Source organism: Columba livia, chromosome 19, assembly GCF_036013475.1.
Source record: "Columba livia isolate bColLiv1 breed racing homer chromosome 19, bColLiv1.pat.W.v2, whole genome shotgun sequence".
Lineage (NCBI taxonomy): Eukaryota > Metazoa > Chordata > Aves > Columbiformes > Columbidae > Columba > Columba livia.
Window position 1 is genome coordinate 10,187,004 of NC_088620.1, and position 23,338 is coordinate 10,210,341.

General features: G+C 47.8%; 1 protein-coding gene across 26 annotated transcripts in view; it reads left to right on the forward strand.

Annotated features, from left to right (window-relative positions):
• Positions 1–23,338, forward strand: part of ZNF618 (zinc finger protein 618) — a 170,078-nt gene that overhangs the window by 113,682 nt on the left and 33,058 nt on the right. For 10 of the 26 annotated variants that reach the window (XM_065036113.1, XM_065036120.1, XM_065036119.1 and 7 more), the window contains 6 exons: positions 4,804–4,887; positions 11,396–11,485; positions 12,841–12,876; positions 13,612–13,689; positions 14,692–14,781; positions 21,992–22,180. In XM_065036113.1, the coding sequence (XP_064892185.1) occupies positions 4,804–4,887; positions 11,396–11,485; positions 12,841–12,876; positions 13,612–13,689; positions 14,692–14,781; positions 21,992–22,180 (567 nt within the window). The remainder of the gene's footprint in view (positions 1–4,803; positions 4,888–11,395; positions 11,486–12,840; positions 12,877–13,611; positions 13,690–14,691; positions 14,782–21,991; positions 22,181–23,338) is intronic. The other 16 variants (XM_065036126.1, XM_065036122.1, XM_065036132.1 and 13 more) reach the window with 7 other exon arrangements.

Consider the following 23,338-nt stretch of genomic DNA (forward strand, 5'->3'; position numbering starts at 1 on the left):
TTTATCCTTTGTTCCAGTTTTGACCCAGCGCCTTCACATCACAGCACCAATGTCTTTCTTGAGGCTGGGTGAAACAGGTAACCATTCCCAGACCTGGTTTTAACAGAGTAAATTTGAAGTTGCTCTTCTGACACACTGGTTACACTGAGGGTTCTTTTTGGCTGTTCTCAGTTCAGGTGTCCTGTTGGGTGTCTTGCCCTGTGACGGCATAGGGTGTGCTCAGGCCCATGGCACACGGGCCCTCACGCTGGAGGATTTGACGTTTGTGCAAGTCCTGCGGCCCCACAGCTCTGGAGAGGTTGCTGTGTCTGTAGTTTTAGTGTAAGTTTATAGAAAAGGAATCTTTCTGTAAATCTGTGATCATCACGTTGTCTCTAAATTGGAGAGACACAGGTTGGACGGATGGATGAGGAATTGGCTGGATGGTCGCACTCAGAGAGTTGCGGTCGATGTCTCAATGTCCAAGTGGAGACCAGTGACGAGTGGCGATCCTCAGGGGTTGGTATTGGGACCAGTGCTGTTTAACATCTTTGTTGGCAACATGTACAGCGGAGCTGAGTGCACCCGTACCAAGTTTGCATTGTCACCAAGCCGTGTGCTGCGGTCGACACGCTGGAGGGAAGGGATCCATCCAGAGGGACCATGACAGGGTTGAGGAGTGGGCCCGTGCGAACTCCATGGAGTTCAACAAGGCCAAGTGCGAGGTCCTGCACATGGATGGGGGCAACCCCAGGTACAAATATAGGCTGGGCAGAGAATGGGTTGAGAGCAGCCCTGAGGAGAAGGGCTTGAGGTTGTTGGTTGCTGAGAAGTTCAGTGTAAGCCAGCAATGTGCGCCTGCAGCCCAGAGACCACCCATGTCCTGGGCTGTGTCACCAGCCCCATGGGCAGCAGGTTTGGAGGGGATTGTCCCCTCTGCCCTGCTCTGTGAGACCCCCTGCAGTGCTGGTCCAGCTCTGGGTGCTCAGCACAGGACACACATGGACCTGCTGGAGAGGGGCCAGAGGAGCCACAGGAATGACCCGAGGCTGGAACAGCTCTGCTGGATGGACAGGATGAGACAGTTGGGGTGTTCAGCTGGAGAAGAGAAGCTCTGGGAGACCTTAGTGCAGCCTTTCCATAGGTAAAAGAGTCTGATAAGAAAGATGGGGACAGACTTTTGAGCATGGCTTGTTGAGATAGGACAAGGGGTGATGGTGTTAAACTGGAGGAGAGGAGATTTAGATTAGATATAGGGAAGAAATTGTTGCCCCTGAGGGTGACAAGGCACTGGGACAGGTTGCCCACAGAAGTTGTGAATGCCTCATCCCTGGAAGGGTTCAAGGCCACAACCATTCCATGATTCTGGAATCTTATATAGAAAATTTCTAGTATACCCATAAAAGTTAAATTTCTGCCCCTTTCCCAGACACTGACCAGGTAGACCGTGTTCATAAAAAGCTGGATGTTAATACTTTGCAAGAGATCTCTTGCAGAGTTCCTAGATAGCCAAAGTGATGGAGAAATATATTTACTCTAATTAAAAAAGGGTAAGAATTGTAGTAATACCAAATCGTTCCAATCATCCATCAGTTTGTCCTGAAGATACCAGGAGAGCTTTATTTAAGATAGAAATAGATCCCTCCACTGTTCATCGAGATGTGATACACTTTCCATCTTCCAGCATGGTTGGAATTTAGCAAGAGAAAAGGTGTTCAGACAGCATTAATTCTTCCAAATTCCTCTTCCAACCTGGACCTGTGTCTGCCGAGCTGTGTGGTGGCATTTCAACAATAAGCCTGAATAGCACACAAAAAAACCTTGAAAGCTATATTCCAATCATTTGTAAGCCAAGAAAACGATCAAAAAGATGCGTCCATTGAATAATCCAGCTGGCCTCACCACTCTTCTTGGCTTTTTCACTTCTAAGGATCTTTATAACCAGGAAAGGCAGAGCAATACAGGGGTTTCCTTCTTAAGATTTCTTCCTTCCAACCAAAGCAAAAGGGTTAGAGGTCTTGATTATCTTGGCTGATTGTAGAGGGGAAGGTTCTGCATCCTTCCTAATTTATTTTAAGTTTAGTTTGTTCTTGACGAAGGTTTATGGCTCCGGGATCTCTTCTTCAGTGCCACTCAGTCGTGTAACTATCACTCTTTTATTTCCATTTTGGGAGTGATAGTCCTGTGAATTCCCATCTGGAAATGGGACAAAATTTCTAGTCATGGACAAATTAATAGGAAAAAAGTCAAGGTGAGATTTGCTTTTCCTTTATGAAACTCTGAGCGCTACATCATTTAATCTGAACGGTTGTCATAAGTTGTGTGTATTCCCAGCCAAACCATTTTCATTCCAAAAGGAAGTTAAAATGAAATAACCTTAATTGTGTGTTGAGTGTGACTCCACATGAGTTTTTTACTCATGACGGAGACTCAGCATCCTTATTGATATAAACCATGCATCTCCTGCATCAACAAGTGAAGTATATACTATTTTTCTTTAAATTATGCAAGATTGAGGATTTTTTTTGTCAAATTGCTGGTAGTAACACCTTAGCACACCCTTTTCACTTTTTTTATCTTACACTTAGTTACAATGTGAAAAAAAAGAATCCAACACTTGAAATGACACCAGAATGAAGAAATAGGAAACTAGACCTGCTGGCTTTAATTATTTTGCCTGATCTGTCTGATTTTGTCATGGAGTGTGAATGTCCTGCTTCATTATGCTGATTTTTGGGATTCTTATAAAACACCAAAAAACTTTCACGTTGAATTGCTGATATTTGCTGTCTGTTTGGATTACATTTTAGCATAGTTTTAACTATGGGAGACAGAAATTAATGGATTTGTAACATTCTGAGAACACCTGGGAAGTATTTTCTGTGCCAGCATCTAGTGAGTGGTACCCAAAACACCTTTCCCCCAAAACGTTTTAAAAAAATTACAGTATGTGACCATCAGAGTATTAGGAAGCAGCGAGCTGTCTTCAGAAATGAATTCAGGATATTCCCCTGGTATGGAAGTACCTGCCAATCTGGCCTCAAGTTTCCAGACCTGCAGGAATTCCGTCCAACCCTGGATGGTCTGAGCTTCAGTCTCCATCACAGAATCCCGGAATGTCAGGGGTTGAAGGGCCCTGGAAAGCTCATCCAGTGCAATCCCCCCATGGAGCAGGAACACCCAGATGAGGTTACACAGGAAGGTGTCCAGGCGGGTTGGAATGTCTGCACAGAAGGAGACTCCACAACCTCCCTGGGCAGCCTGGGCCAGGCTCTGCCACCCTCACTGGGAAGAAGTTTCTTCTCATGTTTAAGTGGAACCTCCTGTGTTCCAGTTTGCACCCATTGCCCCTTGTCCTGTCATTGGTTGTCACCCAGAAGAGCCTGGCTCCATCCTCCTGACACTCACCCTTTCCATATTGATCCCCAGGAATGAGTCCCCCCTCAGTCTCCTCTTGTCCAGCTCCAGAGCCCCAGCTCCCTCAGCCTTTCCTCACACGGGAGATGCTCCACTCCCTTCAGCATCTTGGTGGCTGCGCTGGACTCTCTGCAGCAGTTCCCTGTCCTGCTGGAACTGAGGGGCCACAGCTGGACACAATATTCCAGGTGTGGTCTCACCAGGGCAGAGCAGAGGGGCAGGAGAACCTCTCTGACCTACTGACCACCCCCTTCTAACCCACCCCAGGTACCATTGGCTTCCTGGCCACAAGGGCCCAGTGCTGGCTCATGGTCACCCTGCTGTCCCCAGGACCCCCAGGTCCCTTTCCCCTACACTGCTCTCTGATACATCATTCCCCAACTTACACTGGAACCCGGGGTTGTTCCTGCCCATATGCAAGACTCTACACTTGCCCTAAACATGCCCATCATGCTGATCCATTCAGCTGAGACGTGGTTTGGATCAAGTGTCACAGAATTCCTAGAATTCACTGGTCGCCTTCTTGAATGCAGCTTAAAAAAATACTGTAAGGAGTCAGGGCTGTGGCTACTGGATGCATCCAGCTCTTCTTAGGAGCTGGGGCTGAGTTCTGAGATGCTTCAGACGGGACACAAGCCCGTGGCTCCGTGCTTCTCACTTGTCATTTAGCATCTTACCAGCTTGAAGGTGAACTAAGGTCTTGCACTACTTTTTGATCATTTCAAGGGGTTTGGCCCCTCTGTGTGAGGCTTTGGGATTGCTTTTTCTTGGCTCGGAGCCTCCTTTGCCCCACATGGGAAGCACTGTGCTAGGTGAAGCCAGCGTGTGCCTAAATGTCTCCTGTGTTCTGATAAAGGCCAAAGGTTTGTGGGAAGGAAGCAAATGATCATGAAGTGAATGATCCTGGAATAGTTTTGTCCACAGGGACAGTTTCTTCCTAACCCCTGCTTAGGAGCTGGCTTGTGCCTTTGTGTGTGAGGGTTTCTGTGCTTTCCAAATTTCTGGATTTTATTATTATTTAATCCTTACTAATGTAACTCTGGATACTTTAAACTTTTAATGAGTTGCTGCTGACTTTGGGCTCAGTCCTGCTCCCTTTTTAAGGAATTTTGCCATTAGACACCTGATGTAGATTGAAACTGATTTTACTGGCAACTCTCTACTTGGCTGTAAAACGTGGTTGTAAAGCTCGTAGCTTCTGCGAGAACACAGTTTGAAGGCGGAGTGGCTGGAGTTGTACAGGCAGTGAACTCTGTCTGCAAACTCCCATCCTGCCTCTGCCAGCCCAGCAGGGAGAAGGAAACCCCTAAAGATGGCAAAGGGTCAGGTCAAAGGACTTGTCCGTGAACCTGCGTGGGGAATATCCCGCTAGCTTAGGAAACCATCCATGTGTTCCTTTCCCTCCAGGTGCCCCTCTGGCTGCTGAAAGGGAGAAGAAGCCTCTCTCCAGAGCTGTCTTTGTGCTGCCCCGGGTGGAAGCCACAGAAGCAAGTGAGGGTCCCAGGTTTTGTTTTTTCTCTGTTCTGTTGTAAGGAAGCAAGAGCTGCACTTTGCTTTTCCTGGGGAGGCTGCTCCGGTAGCCTGTGCACTGAATACGGCTCAGGAGGGTGTTTCCCAGGGACACATATCTCAGAAAATGCCAGCCTTTGCTCTTTCTTTGTGTCGGGTGGTTTAGTCGTGTTGGCTTTGGCTTTTCCTGGGGTGTTGGCGTTGCTCATGGTTCTTTCAGTGAGGCCGACATCCCAGGGAAGGCGGTGCCATTCACCAGCCCCAGCGCGCTGCATTTATCACCAGCAGGACTGGTAAGAACTCCAGCATCCCCCAGCACATTTCCAGGAAACAGTTAAGGAATGTGAAAGCATCAGAGCATCTCATGGACTGTCCTGCGATCCACTGACCGTGGCTGGAGGGACGATGCTGATACGTCATTGTCACATAAGCCTCACTCTGAAAGCCTGGTTGCGGGGAGAAGCATCACAGCCTCAAATAGAGAGATGACAGATAAATGTATTGCAACAGACTTACCTTTAACAAATCCAGCTGTCTTCTGCTTTCAGAGATGCTGCTGGGCTTTATGAACTGATTGGGAAGTGGTGTTTCCCAAGGTGAGCCAGGAATGCAGAATTCCTGGAGTTTGCTTCTCCCTTTACCATTCTCAAACCTTCTATAAAGGTGGCACGCTGACCATGGAGCAGGACCAGTAGTGCTGTGCAGACTGCCCTCTTATCTTTCTAATTTTGCTGAAACACTGCTGGATTTCAGGAATAATTTATCAGGCTGTTGGAATCTATTTACATTGAACAGTTTTGCCCTTCCGCATTTGGAGGCTGTCCCTACCGGACAGCTATTTCTGCCGTGCTCTCTAAGAATAGGATCACTTAGTATTCAAGAGTATGTGCAAAGTGCCAAGTTGCTGCGAAAGCTCCTTTATCAAGCGGCTTTTGTGGCTTCTTCCATTTGAAAGGTCAGTATGAGTTCTGGGTCGGGGGAAGAGTGTTCTTCACCTTGGAGAGGTCCTTAAGGAGCTCCCACAGTCCACTGTGTAGAGACCCCATCACTTTGTACCCTTCTGTCAGCATTGCAGGGACGTCATCTGGATGATGGACGTAACCGTTGCCAGTTTGGGTTTCTGTGATGCTGCGCAGAGCTCTTTGAGCCCAGTGGGAACTGGTTTGTATGTAGTTTTTGTGGTCTCGAATTCCTGCACTTCCAAGGGTGGCTTAAGTGATCTGTATTTTTAGCTTGTGATACGGAAGTCCTGACATTTCAACACATTTTCAACTGCTATAGTTCCCTTCCTGGGTTTCTAAAGCAAAATCCACTGAGGAACTGGAACAAGTGCCCTGAGGAAAGAAGCTGCTTCTTCTGCCTGCTGCTGTTGGGCATGTGTTCCCTGCCCTCCCTCTTTCCTGCTAAAATGAAATATGTGCTTTCTTCTCTGCTGAATATTTGAAGCAAAACAACAACAAAAAGATGGAAATAGTTAATTTCTGGGAAGGAAGGTGTGCTGGCTGGTCATGCCTTGGGCAGGGTGTTTCAGCAGCTGCGAGTCGCTGCTGAACAGGGACCGCAGGACAGGAGCTGCAGCAGCCCCGGACACGTTCCCCATCGGTTACTGGATGTGCACTTGCAAGCAGAGTGGTCAAAAATGCTTTTGGGTCCCATGGAGTTATTTTTTGGGGTGCTTGAAGAACCTGCCTGTTTGCCATCTCAGTATGTCCATCCTTTCTGTCCGAGGAACTGCCTTGTGTCCAGGCTGTTCTTGCCTTTTTTTATAGTAAAATGTGATGCTGTATCTTGATTCGCAAGATGAAACATGGGCTGACTGTAAGGCCATTGCTCCTTAGACCTCTTTCTGGAGTCTCAGCTCCCCTTGGAAAGACTCATGAGCATGAAGAAAAAACGCTATTTGCTGGAGTTTGGGTTTGAACCAGCTGTCTCTTAAGCATTTTGGAACTCTAAATTCACAGCAGTGTATCATGGCGATTGCTCAGCTCGCAGCAAGGATGCAGGACTGTTGCCTGAATACTGGTAAGAGACAGCCCTGAACCCCTGTGCTAGTTAAGTGGGCTAATTAGCATCTTTCCCTGTGTTTTTCCTGGAGTCCTCATAGTGCAGCGTTGGTGTATTTTTGCTCTTTGTGGAGCTGCACTGCACTAATGCCAGCCTGCTGATGGAGGGAGCAGAGTTGCTGAAGCAGCACTAGTTTGACTGCGTCTGGTACCATCTCTGCAGAGGTTTGGGGATGGGGAGCAGGGGGATGCCGGGTACCCCTGGGCACTGGGAGGTCCCTGTAGCCCTTCCCGGTGAAAGCTGTGTTGTTATTACATACACTGGGTATAGTGCCCCAGCTGGAGAGCAGGTTTCTTGCTAAGAAAGCTGTGCCGGCTGGGAACAGCGCTGGAAATATTGGGCGGCTGTCGGCAACGAAGCTCTAAAGGGTGAGAGGGAAGACGTCTGGCACTTGGGTACAGCCCTGGAAGAGCGACGGTTGTTCAGAAAGGGCAAAGCTTCGCTACACATCGGCAACCTCCTGATACTTTCTGAATTCGCTGTAAAGCTCCTCGTCTCTCAGACCTGGCACCGTTTGCTGGGCATTATCTCCTTTAAAGAGTCGAGGAAGAGATTAGCGCCAGCACCAGCTGGGACACAGTCTACACATTCTTGCTTCTCATAACAACTTGTTTCGCTATCATCTGCAGAGGTCATTCTTCCTAAAGGAAAGCAATCCCCTAACAAAACAAGCAAACCCCTCTTCTCTCGGGGTGTGCTGTTACACTTTTTATCGTGTTTTCATTTCCCCACGCTGCCTGGGGAAGGCAGTGGCCATACCCAACATGTGCTACTCAAGTCACTGCTGGTGACAGCAAAATCCCCCCAATCTTTCCTAAGTTACAGACGGAGAGCCATGTTTGAGTCTTGCAATCATCTGCCTCTAGCATTTAGTTTTATTCTGCTCTAACAACTTTATTTATTGAACACTTTTCTTCCAAACTAAGGCCATAATAGTTTTCTTCCTCCAAATGGAGGTCTTGAAAGTGCTTGGTGCTTGGTATTCCTTTGAAGAATTAGTCTTTGGTTCATCTATCACATGGCTCATTACACTTCAAAAAGGAGGTTGGCTTCTTGTCTTGTAGGCCCAGCAATGTGGGACTGATAATTGATGACACATTATGAATTTTCTCTGCTAATAACTGACTGGATTTTATTTGCAAGAAACATACAAGTATTCCCCGACCATCATTACATTGTCTTTGTTTTCACAAAAGGTCCATGGCAGATTGAGACCCTCAGCGCTGTTGTACGACTGCAGAAGGAGACTTCTAAACATTATATAATGGACGTAGTTAAATATGACCCACCAGTGCTTTTAGCACTTGAATTTTCTCACAGACGTGTTTTCCTTCTCCTCCTGCTCTCCCTTAAGCAGTGCACCGTCTGAAGCAGCCAACCCTTTTTATCTCAGTATAGATGCCCAGGGTCTGTCTCGCTTGTTCAGCCTAGACTTTTAAAAATCCTTTAGCTCTAGCTTAGCATTGCTGGGCTCTGATTAAGATACAAATATATTTTGGTAGCGGGGGTCAAGTTCCAGTGCCCAGCAGTTTAACACCTTTGATAGTTGGCATATTTCTCTTCTGGATCAGTGTAGCTTCTACTTTCATTCAGAATAAAGGGCGGAAAGTGATTCTTCATTTAGTGTTGAAACCCCACGTGCTGATGGACTGCAGCAGCGAGCCCCAGTGAGCAGTTAGGTTGTACCAATGTATGCTAGCTTAAAAGGTTTATTTATTTTAAAAACAAAATAGTTGAGAAGTAGAATAAAAGCTTATTAATGTGCATACTCTAGTGTGTTTGAACATGGTGTGAAAGAAGTAAAAAACATAGAATCGCAGAATCGTTTTGGTTGCAAGAGACCTTCAGGATCATCGAGTTCAACCATAACCCACCCCTGGCACTGCCCCATGTCCTGAGAACCTCATGTCCGTCTGTCCAGCCCTCCAGGGGTGGTGACTCCAGCACTGCCCTGGGCAGCCTGTTCCAATGCCCCACAGCCCTTTGGGGAAGAAATTGTTCCCATATCCAACCTCAACCTCCCCTGGCGCAACTTGAGGCCGTTTCCTCTCGTCCTGTCACTTGTTACTCAGAAGAGACCAACACCCTCCATGCTCCAACCTTCTTTCAGGTAGTTGTAGAGAGCGAGAAAGTCTTTATATATAAATATATCTATTAAAGATATATATATATGTTTATATATAAATATATAGGTCTTTACATATAAATAAGGCTTTAGGTTTACTAATCCTATGGATACATGAATACAAACACCGAGCTACCCCCGGTGAGGTTCTGAGCAGCTGCCTGGCCGTGCAGCCGCGGTAGCTGCTGCGTACACTCCTGTGTGCTCCTGTGGTGGGTAAAACACATCAGTTTCTAGATCCTTTGTGGCTACACAAGCTGATGTGTTTCACTTTGCAGTGGGCTGGTAGCACACAACCCATCAGCGACATGGTGTGAGCTGTGGGGTGTCATGTGCAGGGACAGGAGTTGGACTCGATGATCATTGTGGGTCCCTTCCAGCTCAGGACATCCTGTGATTCTGTGTGCTGGGCTGACAAGTACAACGCTGCCGGTTGCAGCGGGGTGACTGCTTCTGGTGTCAGTCTGCACCCCGAGGTGGATGGCAGACATCAGAGGCTGGAAAGACCCCACCAAGTTGACAAGTGAAGTTTTCCTCCTACCCTGATGTGACAGCTGAACCACAGATATTCACTGTCCCTGGTCAGACCAAAATGAATTCATAAGCGTCTTGAGCTGTGTTGCTTCTGTCTTCCCTGTGCAGCTGTGGTGATGGGGTCGGCTGGTGCTGGGATGAAGAGAGGGGGTTGAGGGTACAACCATATGGATATTTTGTACTTAGACTTCAGTAAGGCCTTTGACACTGTATCCCACAGCATCTCCTGGAGAAGCTGCAGCTCATGGCCCGGATGGTGTATCTGCGATGGATAAAGAACTGTCTGGAGGGCCGGGCCCAGAGTTGTGGTGATCGGAGCCGAATCCAGTTGGTGGCCGGTCACGAGTGGTGTCCTCAGGGCTCCGTATTGGGGCCAGTTCTGTGTAATCTCTTTATCAGTGGTCTGGATGAGGGGATCGAGGGCACCCTCAGTAAGTTTGCAGATGACACAAGTTGGGTGGGCGTGTTGATGTGCTGGAGGGTGGGAAGGCCATACAGAGGGGTCTGGACCAGCTGGATCGCTGCGCTGAGGCCAATTGTCTGAGGTTCAGCAAGGCCAAGGGCCGGGTCCTGCACCTGGGTCACAACAACCCCAGGTAGCGCTACAGGCTGGGGAAGAGCAACTGGAAAGCTGCCTGGCAGAAAGGGATCTGGGAGTGTTCATTGACAGTGGATGAACATGAGCCAGTGTGTGCCCAGCTGGCCAAAAAGGCCAACGCGTCCTGGAATAGTGTGGCCAGCAGGACTAGGGAAGCGATTTTTCCCCTGTGCTGGGCACTGGGGAGGCCAAACTGAATCCTGGGGGCAGTTTTGAGCCCCTCACACCAAGAAAGCCCTTGAGGTGCTGGAGCGGATGGAGAGAAGGGAACGGAGCTGGTGAGGGGCTGGAGCACAAGTGTGATGGGAGCGGCTGAGGGACCTGGGGGGTTCAGCTGGAGAACAGGAGCTGAGGGGAGACCTTCTGATCTCTGAACTGCCTGAAAGGAGCTTGGAGCCAGGGGGGTCGGGCTCTGCTCCCCAGAAACAAGCGCCAGGAGCAGAGGAAACGGCCTCAAGTTGCGCCAGGGGAGGTTGAGGTTGGATCTGGGAACAATTTCTTCCCCAAAGGGCTGTGGGGCATTGGAACAGGCTGCCCAGGGCAGTGCTGGAGTCACCATCCCTGGAGGGGTTTAAAAGGTGTTTAGATGAGGTTTAGGGACATGGGGTAGTGCCACAGTTAGATTATGGTTGGACTGGATGATCCTGGGGGTCTCTTCCAACTGAGATGACTCTATGATTCTATATGAAATCAGGCCCCGTCAGTGCTCTGTTCATTGAACACCTTACTGTCCTGCATGCTTTGGATTGCTCATTCTCTTTGGTTTTGTTAGAACATGCCCATATGGGATCTGGGGTGCGGTTGATGATCACTAAACCGCCGCAGGGAGAACCGGGTGTCTATCCGCGTGTAGGCACATCCAGCCCAGGCTGTAGTCAGCGTGTTAAGTTCTAACAGCTCATCCTTGACTCTGGGGTTGGTTCTCCTGGTTTGTCCCATCCCGCCCGGTACTTCCAAAGGAGATTTCAGCAGGGCCTGCTGCTCTGTGTTTTCATTGCTGTGGGGTCTGTGGAGGCTGTGCCGTAGAGATTTGTCTGCATGCCGCAGAGATCTGACAGAGCACGTGGGGTGGGTGTAACCACGTGGGGTGTCTGATGGAGCAGTGTTGTCTGCAGTGCTTGCCGTTTACCTCCAAGGTTCTAAAGTGGCCTGTTTTCTTCTTCCTACAGACAATTTTAGGTACACATGTGACATTTGTGGGAAAAAATATAAATATTATAGCTGCTTCCAAGAACACAGAGACCTACATGCCGTGGATGGTGAGTACTGTTTTTGACACTCAGACACCCAAGCTAGAATGCGAAGTTGTTGGGGAAGGCAAACTGTGGTTCTTGTGGCCAGGACATGGCACAGCGCGGCTCGCTGGGCTCCGGCAGCAGAGCCACGGTCCACAGGCTCTGCAGGAAGAGATTCGCTGCGCTTGATTGTCTGTGTGTGCATCAAAATAACACCGTCTGCGGGGACCTGTGGTCCTTGCACTCCTTCTGTGCTAAGGTTCATGGTTAGGGTGGATGTGCTAGAACCAAGCGTCTGAAGGTAAATTGTCAGTCTGGCTGCTCACTGAGTGAGAGTTGTTTGCCTTTTGGTTCCCGACTTTACAGGTTTGTTCCCAACGTGCTCCTTGGTGAGAAACCACATTTCAGAGTTGAGAGATGTTTTGTTCTTGTTAATTACTGTGGTAGTGAACTGATGCGGTTGTCAGTGGACCTCGCAGGCCAGTTGTTCCTCCGTGAATGTAGATGTGGCCGAGGCTGGTGACGCTCAGGCAGAAGCAGACACCTCCTTCTTTATTCTATACTGGGGGAGATAGAAGCAACAAGCTACTGCCTTTGGCTTGCCCCTTACATACTGGGCATCTAAAGCTCACAGATACATGTAATCCTCCCAGATATTCCAGGCCCTCACTCTGTGTGCTCCAGATCTGCTGGAACTGCTCCTCACTTGGCCAAGGACAGAGCCCTGGCAGAGTTTTACAAAGAGGCTGCTTGGAAAGCAGGAGGTTTTGAATAGCTGAACTGTCTCAGAATAGCAAGTGGTTTTTCACAATATGTGGTGTCTAGAAAAATTGCTGGTTTCAACTGAAATGTGCGGACATCTGAACGTGCTCTAAGAACGGCTCCCGCAGCGCGGCAAGTCCCGTGGGAGCCAGAATCCAATTACGGGGACTGAAAGTCACCGTGAGATGGACCTGTCTGCTTCTGTCAGAAACGTGTCCCCATAGCCGTGGTGCAGGGAGCTCTGTCTAGGGTTACGAGAGGGCTTTGGAAACGGCTTCCACTTGGGTCTTGCACGAACACTCAGTCTCTGTTCCTCTGAGGGCTGGTCAGGTTTTAGCAGGAACAAATGTAAGGCAGCTGTGTCTGAGCTTCACCTGGGGCTGTGTCAGTGTCAGAACAAAGGCCTTGAGAATCTGCGTGCATTAGGGCTGGGCACGCTGGAATAGTTGTGTGTGGATGCTGCTGGGAAGAGGAGGGACTGGGGCACAAAGCCTGGTCTATTCTGTGGGGCTGAAATAAGCTGAAGCCGTGTGTGAAATGCAGGAGGAAAACAAGGCCGTTGAAGAGGATTTAATTTCTGTTTTGTTTCTTCCCCTCCTTCTTCTATTCTGTGTTAGTTTTTAGTGTGGAAGGGGCCCCAGAAAACCGGGCAGGTAAGCCGAGATCCTTCGTGTGCTTTATTTCACCAATCTTTTCAAGCATTCAGTAGTTCAGACACAGCAGGTCCGATTCTGCCCTTGTAAGAGTCACGTTTTGTCCCCAATGGCAGCGGGACAGGGAGCATCCTCCCTCCCTCAGTGTCTACAGCAAGTAGATTGATGCCCAGCCCTAGTAGATACCAGGTTTTTGTTGTCCACACAATTGATCAGGCTTCTGAAAATCAAAGAAGCAGGTGTTTCATGTCCTTGGTGATGTAGTGAATTGCTCAAGGCATCAATTAAATGATTTTCTCAAAAGGGTTGGGTTCTGATTTGTTGCTAGCTGTGCTGTTAGATGGGAGAAGGTCACTGCTCTGTGTTTGTGAGCTGACTTGCTTGCAGACTGCGTTACCGTGCCCGCTTTCAGACAGCGTGACATCATTAGACAGGAGATGCACTGGAAAATAATCAGGCTTCGCAATGTGTTTGTTCAGTCTTTCTCTGTACTTTTTAACCATTACATACCTACAAGACATGTTACTGGGCTGGAAGTGGGGGTGGTCCTGGGGCAGCTGAGGAAGAGGAGGGACAAGGCAGACAGAGGGGTGATTCGGTTTGTAATTCCTGTCTTGAAATCTTGTTACAGATGGAAATGTCCTTACAGATGCAGGAGCATTCAGTGCCCGTGCAGCTGTAGAAGGAAAACCTGAGGCTGTTGTCATCCCTCTTGCTGGTTCTGTTCTCTTGCAGACCCCTATGACCAGGCTGTCATAGCAGCAGATGAAGTGAAGGAGGAGGAGCCGGAACCCTTCCAGAAGATTGGTCCAAGTATGAGACATTATACAGCTTAAAATGTGACAGAGAAAGCATGAGGGTGTAAAATCTGGCATTAGCTGGGGTACCGCTAGGAAAACCAGAAAGGACTGTGTTGCACAGAGATGTTGGGACCTTATGGGTGCTGAAAGATGTCTGTAGGTTCAGATGAACACCAAACACCAACAGCCCTGGCCCGAAGACATGCAGCTTTGTGGTGATTTCTGCTCAGGAGCTCTGCAAAGAGAAGGGGAAGGAGGGTCAGGAGAAAAGCAAGTTGGTAGCGATTAGGGAGGGTCTTCAGGTGTATTGACAGATGGCAGGCGATTGCATTCACACTGCCTCTGTGGTGGGTTCATCAAACAGTGAAACAAAGACCAGACTTTGCCAAAACGTTTCTCTGAATTCTGCATTTTGGAAACAATTGATTAACCCTGGATTTTCCTTTGGCTTGCACCTTGCTGTCGGTTCGGTACTTCCCAGCACTGGCAGGAATAGGAGGTGTCTGTTTGTGGTTACACTACTCCATTATTTCAAGTACCCCCAAAGCAGGAATTACCACAGTTGTTGCAGAAAAGTCGCTCCTCCTGCAAGAGAAATCTACAATCCCAATATGAAAGTTCTGTAATTAAGACTTTAACTTGACAACTTGTTTCCTGTTGTCCACAACATCACAGACTGTCTGTAATCAGCAGACGAAACTGTGTCATCTGTCACACAGACTTGAGAAATGGATTCTGTCCTTTGTTTTGTACATTTAAGTGCTGTAGTCTTGAGATCATCTCCTGTAGCTTGTTCAGTTCTACTGGACTTCTTATGCGTGGTCCATCCCTCTGGATACTGTTTGATCTGTTGGGAAAAAGGATGTGTGAATTACAGCGCAGGGAAGTTCAAGTGCATGAGGAACAGGCTCTAGTTTCTGTCCCCTGGCCAGTTTCTGTGTAAAAAGTCAGGAAGCCAGTGATGGTGAGAGGGTGCTGCTCCCTTCTGATATTTGCCTTTGTTTCACCTTCACAGAAACTGGCAATTACACCTGTGAATTCTGTGGCAAGCAGTACAAATACTACACTCCCTACCAAGAACACGTGGCGCTGCACGCACCCATCAGTGAGTATCCTGCTGGAGATCCGGTCCCTTGCAGACTGTGATTTACTCTGGTTAAACATGAGGGTCGCGGGTGAATCGTCCTTGTGGGTCCTTCCACGGGACCTGTGGGACGGCAGCTGGCAGGACACAGATCTTGTGCTGACCACTGCAAAGCCGAGCTGGAATCTCCTCTCAGAGGGACACTTATTGTCAGGTCTATAATGCCCCTCAACTTTTACCAAGGTCCACAGAATTCTATGTATTTCCCTTTGGGGTTTGATACTTTATTTTGTTGTTTAACTGAAGTGATGCACAAAATTTTTTGACTCCCCTAAATAAGAAGGGAACATCCATGCTAGGGAAGAAGCATCTTTCTTATGAGCTTCTGAGAAATTATTCAAGACAGTGAGTTAAAACTACTTTTCAAAATAATGTAAATTACCATGGCAGCTTGGTACTAAATCACAGGCAATAAACTGTTGCAGGGAGCTTGGGAAAAGGCAGTTCTGAGCATACTACATGACACTAGGATCCACACTCTGGAGGGACACTGCGATCTGCACTCCCCAGACAAAGGGCAGGTTTTAATGAGCAATTAAATGTAATTCAGTGCAAAATTCTTAATTCAGAGAAATTCTTACTACATCCTGGTTTTGAATGCTTTAAAAGTATGCAGGAAAGTTCCTTGCACCTGAACTTAATGCTTCTTTCGCAGCATTGCTCTGTTCTTTATTGCAGTTTCAGTGCTGTGAGCCAGGATGGCTGCTCTTTGCCCATGTCTGTCTGGCTCCAGCGTTTTGGCTGATGAGCATGGACCAGCTGAGCTCGTTATCATTAGCTTAGTGGGTTCGTTCATCAGCTCATCCGCAGCCAGCAGAGGGAGCGAATGCTCCTTCCGCACCAGGTTCAGCTTCACTTAGGTTTTTAAGTTACTATCATAAAGCAGCTTTGATTTCAGGCATGTATAGGAATAAACTGGAAACATAGTCCACCAGACTATGACTTTTAAGGTGGGTGAAGGCTTGATGGCTCTTGACAACTCCCATGCAGGTTCTCTGAAGCGTGGGATGGACCAGGATCATGGTGTAAGGTATAAAATACGTCTACCACCATCACCACAAAGTTAGTCTTACTTCCCACCTGCCCAAGGGGAATAACCCAGTGCTTATGATCACACATATAACAGTTATGCCTAAACACCCCTGCACCCCCAAACTCCACCTCTTAATTCAGGTGTTGGTGGTGATCAGCAGTAGGTCAATCTCCTAATACATGATAGATTAATAATAACAGATGAGACTGCAGACACCAAGGCTTTGGTGTCTGCTCCACCACTGTGTGGACAGCAAAGGAGCAGCATGCTGTAAACACTGCACGTCCAATCTCCAGGACATCCCATTCCAAGGGGCCGTGTCACTATGATATCTCCCCATCCTCCCAACCGGCTGCAGCTGCTGGTTCCAGCCCAGACTCTCCAGCATAAAAGCAAACCACCACTGTTCTTCTCTGAGAGGCGTTGCCTACAGTGGGCCCTGCCGGTCGGCTGTGGATGTGAAAGGTCCACGCAGGTGCTGTCCTTCTCCCCATGCAGGGGGCAGCTGCGGGCTCCTGATGCCCCATTTTGCCTACCAGAAGCCAGTTATGGAGGAGGAAACGCACTCTTTTGAACACTGGGCTCAAAGCCATTCTTGTGCCATGGTTTCTGCAGCAATCTTTGTGAAAGCAGAAGCAGCTGCCCCTGCTGCGGACTAGACCAGCAGTCACTGCAATGTGCAGATACAGTCATTTCAGCAAATATCTTTAACTATGCGGACACTTCAGATCAGGATAATATTTCCATAAGGTTTAACCCTTTCCCCATAAACTTCTATTTTTCCTTTTTTTTATTTAACCTTTTTTTTTTTTTTTCCCCCTCTCCTAGTTCCAACAATCAATAAGATTTATGATTTAGAGTGACAAACCACTAAACCTGATGAACATACAGGAGAGGGCATGATTAGCTCCCAGGACAGCCTGGCCAGTACATCCTCCCACCTTCCTACAGCTCTAACTCTTCCTACAAACCAAGGTCCTGTGAGGCAGCTGTACACACATGACTTTGGAAAAGCACAACTGGCTTTTCTCAGCCCTAAAAGTCAAGTAAAGCCCCGACTGTGTCTTTCTGCTGGTCTTGTTCTTGTGGTTATAAGGCAAATGCTGAAAAATCAGCCATTGAGGCAGTGAGTAAGGAAAACACTTGAGCATTTCCATTCAGCTTTCTGGGTCTCTCTATTTGAGCGCAAGCTTCCCTTCCGGAGCCTGTCTTTCTGGTTTTCAGTGATAATGGATAAAAAGTGATTGAAAATGGGCTAAAACAAGGACTTGTTATCCTGCAGGGTCAATAGGACCTTGCAGGATAATTTGCGGTCAGTGCTGCTGGGTAGCTGCTGTGTGGAAAAGAGCTCTGCTGCGGGGTTCCCTGGAACTGTTAATGCCAAATGTCTCCTTCGAAAGTTCCTTTCTTTAGTGAGGAGTAGGAACTTTTTAATATGCTTAGAACTGGGCCATTACTCTTTTAAAATACATATTCTTATGCTGCTCCTGTCGGCCTATTCACTCTTTCTAAGAAGGGTGTCAGAGGCTGTTTCCAAAAAAAGTGACTTGTAGGCACATTCATTGTCCCAGTTTTAGAAACATCTCTGAACGGAGGTGGAGACGGGGAGGGCTCCGAGGTTTCTTTCTGTCTTCCTTGGTCTGCTCTGTAAGGTGGAACTGATTTAACCCATTTGCAGGTGACTGGGCTGTTGTGATTGCTCTTAGGTGATGTGTTTACAGTGCAGAGAAGACCTGGTGGGTTTGGAACGTGGGCTGGCTCATAAAGCCACCAAGAGTGGGTTCTAGCTGGGTAAGTCCCAGCTCCAGAGTGTACACTCTCTGCATCCCCTTCTGCAACTGCAGATGAGGCCACAGACTCCCTGGTCATGGAAGGGAGTGGTGAGAGCACTAAAGTCTGCACAGATATCCATGTCCATTGCTTCCGAGATGAAAATCTAAAGTGGTGTCAGGGCCCTGAGTGCATTAATAGGTCCTAATGGCCCTGACCAACCTCACGTGCAGCCTACACGCACCTTCCAGCTCCCGGTTCCAGCTCAGCTCTGGATCTTCAGTCCCGACCTGAGCTACACTGCAGGATGTTGGTCACTTGTAGACATGCCCATACCTGGATCCCACTGGTCTGTACCCAACACACAGCCTGACTTCCCAGCTTGCTGTCGACCCTGTCTCATCACTCTGGACCTTCCTGAGAGCTGCTGGTTTGTGTCTGACCCTGGTTATCCTCACCAGACCTGATCCTGTCCCTGAGCTCTGGATTGACTCTCTAACTTGACCATGGACTTCTCATCGCCACAAACTTCCTGCTGATTTGGACTCTAGGCTGAACCTGGCTGTGATCTCTGGTCCTGCCTTGCTCTGCTCTCTCGGGGGCTGCGGGATGGGCCCTGCCCTGCCAGCCCTGTCATCCTGCTTGGCAGGACAGACAGACCTACATCCACCCTGACAGCCAAGGTGCTCAAGGAGGTTCGTCAAGCCCCTCTGCTTCCTAATCATGAAGGACACCGGGTACAGTTTGTTTCTCTGAAGTGGTTAGATGCAGTGTTTCTTAAAGGCAGATGCCATCGTGGCTTTTTCTCTTAGGGAAAGGGATCCTCGTCTGGTTTCCACACAGGTCCTGCCTACCTGAGGAAAAAGCAGACCCAGATTCCAGTCAGATGGTGTGTCTTTGCTTCCTCCATCTCAGCAAGTGACATCTGTGAGTTCAGATCTTTTTCCCACTCTCCAGTCCCATAGTGCATTAGCAACAGGCTCCACTGGCAATAATTGTGTGTATAAAGAAGCACATTGAAAATTTGATAGATCTGAGCACAGGGTTTTTCCTGTGGAGAGACCTGTGTCCAATAGCAGAGGTTTCCTCTCAGCATATTGAATTTCAGGCCATTGTTAAGGAATCACTCTTATCATATTCATTAAAGATAGGTTTTTCTCCAGTGGTGATGATACAATTCCATCTGAACCATCCCAATGTTCCTTACCCATCGTGACAAGATCCTCCTGAAAGAAATGTGATACACAAATTATTAGCCAGAATTTTTACCTGGAAAAAGTGAAGTTACTGACAATCCGATCTCTGTGCTGGTGCTGCATGGTGGTGGTGTGTGGATTTCTGTAGCTTTTGAGGAGTCCCGTTGAAACCTCTGCCAGATTTTCTCCTCCACTGCCTTGCCATTTGCGGAGCGTGCAGGTCTTACCAGAGGCGGGAATGCCAGGAGGGACCACTGTGACCTCTGGACTGACCGGAGTAACGCATGCTGTAGGATTGCCTTGATTAAATACTCATGTACATGTTGCAGAGAGACATCTAATCTTGCTGTTAAGAGTGATAGAAAATACATCAGCCTCTTAAGGTAATTATTTTGATGAATTATTACCCTTACTAAGTTAAGACTAACAATATCTAGCTGTAGCTTTGAGACAGTGGATCCTATTTATAACTTTGCCTGCAAGATGAAGGAGGACTAAGTTAACAAATTTCTGTCCTTTCTCTAGTCTACTGTTGAGTTACTTCCTAGTGACCAACCTCCTAGTTAATCCGAAGGAGTGAATTGATGTTTCTGTGTAAGGTTTACTGCTCTTCATTTATCCTTTTGCCTTCTCATCTGAAGATTCTCAAGTCTGTTAACAGCCTTCGTGAAGGGCACACACCAGCACTGGGTCCAGTGAAGGAACTTCGAGTTAACATTGTCCTCCCAGTCCCCTTTGGGGGTGCCCTGATTGCAAACCACACAGCGCCTTCAGTCATTTTAACTCCATCATTGCCCCTGGAGCTCCTCTACAGCCATCGTGAGCGAGCACAAGCTCTTGGAGTCCCCCATCTGTTAAGTATCACCTGTATCATCCGTGCTCAGCGTATCACGCTGTGCTCCGTTCACCCGGTGACTGGAGATCATTCAGTGGGACTTACCCTCCACGTTACTTCTCTCCTGCCTTCTCCGGTACGTCACCCTCAACTGGGGTGTATCTCAGATGCTTTCCAAGAAACTTCTAGAAACTTCATAGCAGCAGTTATGGAATCATCTGTCCGCAGCGCTGTCTCCAGACTTGCTGTTCAGCTGCAGATTTTGAGGCAGGAGATTTTTGTAACCACTCAGCAACTCGGTATTTTCATCTTGAAATATCTTGAACTTGGCCTTTTCATCAGCCTGAGGCAGAGGCAGTGAGTTCCATGGTGAAGGTGAAGGTGACTCTTCAGGAGCAGAACAGAGGAGCTACGTGATCCTCTCTGCCTGTTTCACATGTCTTCAGGGAGACTTTGTCATCTGGTGAACTAAAGACTAAAACCTTTTTTACAATGAATTATTAGCATCCTCCAGACTGCCAGAACTAATGTCTGTCTTGTCTCACTGGCTCAAAATCTCTGCCTAAACTCAGATGGAGCAACCTTCTCTCTGCACCTGAATTTGGAGACTTAGGATTTGTTTAAGTTGGGGGGGAAGAAGTAATTCTGGAGGTCTTCATAGCATTGAGACTTTTTTTTTGTCAGAGAGCAGTATCTGGACTGCAGAGGATTCGTGATGATGATAGTTCCATGATAGTTTCTGACACTGAATAGTTGGCTGGTTGCTGCTTCTCTTGGTGTAGATGGGGAATAAAGCAGCAACTGGTGGGAATGGGCCTTGTGGGAAACTGTGTAAGACATAAGCGGAGAATTGTCATATGTGACTACATTTTTGCTGGCAGTTTGGCAGCGACTGGAGAGGATGATCCATGGGGACTGAAGGGAAGCATAGGGAGCAAAAGCACGGCTCCTGCCTATTCCGCTGGCCAGAGACCAAGCAGAGGAAAAGTATCTTGACCTAAACTGTGAGAAAACCTAGTGCAGAGTCTCCTGCAGAAATACAGTAATATTTGCAGGAAACATCATCTTGGATCTGTGTCACAGATCAAAAGAAGCAAAAAACTTGTTTCCGTTGAGTTCAGGCCGTTTGGAATGCGCATGTCCTCACTCTCCAATGCTGCTGACAGGGAAAGATTCAAGGTGTGTCGTGTCCCGTGGAATTTTGGAAATGAGTGTCCGGTCTCAGCCTTGGGTGACGTTTCTCCTCGCCTGTTTCAGAGGCAGGTTGTGGTGCTGCCGTGACAGCCCGTGATGGAGAACTGCTCAGTGGGGTGAGCATTCCTGAGTTACGCTGTGTAGGATGAACAGGTGCTAGTGGTACCATCCAGCATCCAGCACACTAATGTATCACCCTGTGGAAATTACTGTCAGTGAGCTTGGGCTGTGATCTATCTGAACCTTATTTCTTACCAATTCTTCATGTCAATTGGTTGGGGTGGGACTTGGGCTTCAGGAGTATATCCACATTTCCATGGAAGAAGCCACTGAGGAATGAAGGGGTTTGTTAGGATGTTTCTCCACTTCTGTAATTGTTTTTTAATCCATGTGGCCTAGACAGAGGGCTGTCCTCCCAAAGGTTTTTCATATGACTTTTGGCATTGAAAATTCCTGGTGAACCTCCCTGTGCATTGCAGAGACCAAAATGTAGATACATTCCAAGAGCATGTCCCAGTAGTACTCAGAATTTCTCCACGTGTCACCAGTAGGAGATGGCGGCCAAAAGACCTTTCCTGACTTGCAGGATGAGAACTCTGCCTCCTAATTCCCTTCCATTACCAATAGCACCCTTTTTATTTGGTTAACGAGACTAGGAGGATAGCTGGAGATTTCCAGGATTTATGCAAGACTCAAGTAACAAAGATGTAAACTTCTCCCCGTTCAGAGCTCTGAGTATCACATTAGAAACCTGCTTTCAAAATCCAAACTCTTAGATACATAGAAATGGAGAACAGAGATGCAGGGACAGTCAAAGATGGATGGATGGATGGATGGATGGATGGATGGATGGATGGATGGATGGATGGATGGATGGATGGATGGATGGATGGGGTGATTCCTGCTGGAGGAGGAATGGGTCGGTTAAAGGTGTGGAAGGGAACTAACCAGCTTCGAGAATCTGTCCCCTCGGGTGAATGGGGAAAACGGTTTTGTTACATGGGATCGGTGGATCCACAGCTGCTGCAGGTCCCCACGCGAGGGATTGGTGAGCGTGGCTGTTAGACAGCAACCCTCCCAGAAGGCACACGGTCTGGGAGCTGACTGACTGTCCAGGCACTAGTTCTGAGTGTTCATATCCAGAGTTCTCTCGATCTCCACTCTTCGTGGCAGTGAAGACACAGGCGAGCCAGTCCAGCAAAAAGTCACCGGCTTCAATAAACCGATGTTCTACCCTCCTGCACCGCACCCCCTCCGGTGTCCCACCGGCGTCCCAGTCCCAGATGTTCCGCGCTCCAAATTCTGGATCCCCAGGAAGCAAGGCCATTACAGGTACCAACTGCCTTTCTACCGTCAACTTTCTGAACTGCGTAGTGTCCAGTCTTGCCCTGGGTTGGCTTTTGAGGCTCCTTGGACTCAGTCTGCTCCATCCATGACTGTCCCAGAAAAGCTACTCCCGGAAGCAGTTGAGGGGTAGATCCTTTGGCACTTTATAAATAACAATTTAGACCAGCAGTAGGTGTTTATAACCTCTTCCCAGCGATAAGTTGTGGTTTTTTAAGCATCGTGCTAACCACAAGGTACAAAAGACCCTGTTTAACGTCCTGGTGTCACAATCTGAGAAGAGCTTCTTTCCAAGGACTGGTGTAGTGGCTTGTCAGGTATGGGGGGTTTGTTTAATTTTCAGCTTTGTTTGGCATTTAGTGTTTGTTCCCCTCAAGGTGATATTTTCCTGTGCCTGTGGAAGTGAAATGGAGCACGGGTGCTTTCACAGTGCTCCACTCCTTACCGAGAGCTAAGCTGGGCTCCAGCAGCAAAATTAATGGTTCAGAACCTTTACAGAGGTGTTAGAAGACTCAGGTTAAGGCTGAACCTCCCATAGCACCTATTTCCTCCTTCCAAACAATGTAAAACCTTAAAAATATATATATATATATATATATATATATATAAATTTTTAAAAAAGGAAGACAAAGAACGTTGAAAAATAACTATTAATAAATAGGATGTGAGACATAATGTTAAATGTCCAGGCAGCAAGGAAGCAGTCTCTGAAATCTATGGGCTTGCTAGGCGCATGTTCCATCTCAGTGCAGAAGAAGGGCTGGTTAATCAGCTGGCGTTTAAACGCCCCTGAAATGTTGGGCATGGGCAGAGGTGGCTGTGGGGCTCTCCAGGCCATGGGATGCTGAGCAAGGATGCTTTTTGTTAATGACACACATCCACAGCTACCAGATGTTTCCATGAGTGACCTGTCTTCTTACAGGACATGTGAGTCCTGACATTCCATATTGTTATTGCACCTCTTAAGCATTTGTATGATTTTATTACTAATTTGAGGACCATCCAGTCCAACCAGGTTGGGAGTTAAAGCTGAGAAACCTTTTTCGTTAGTTACTTAAACTTGCAACAGCTTCTTGCAGTTTCATATCTCCTACAAAGGTGCTAAAACTGGGAGCCTTCCTGGGTCAGAGGCCAGATTCATCTGAG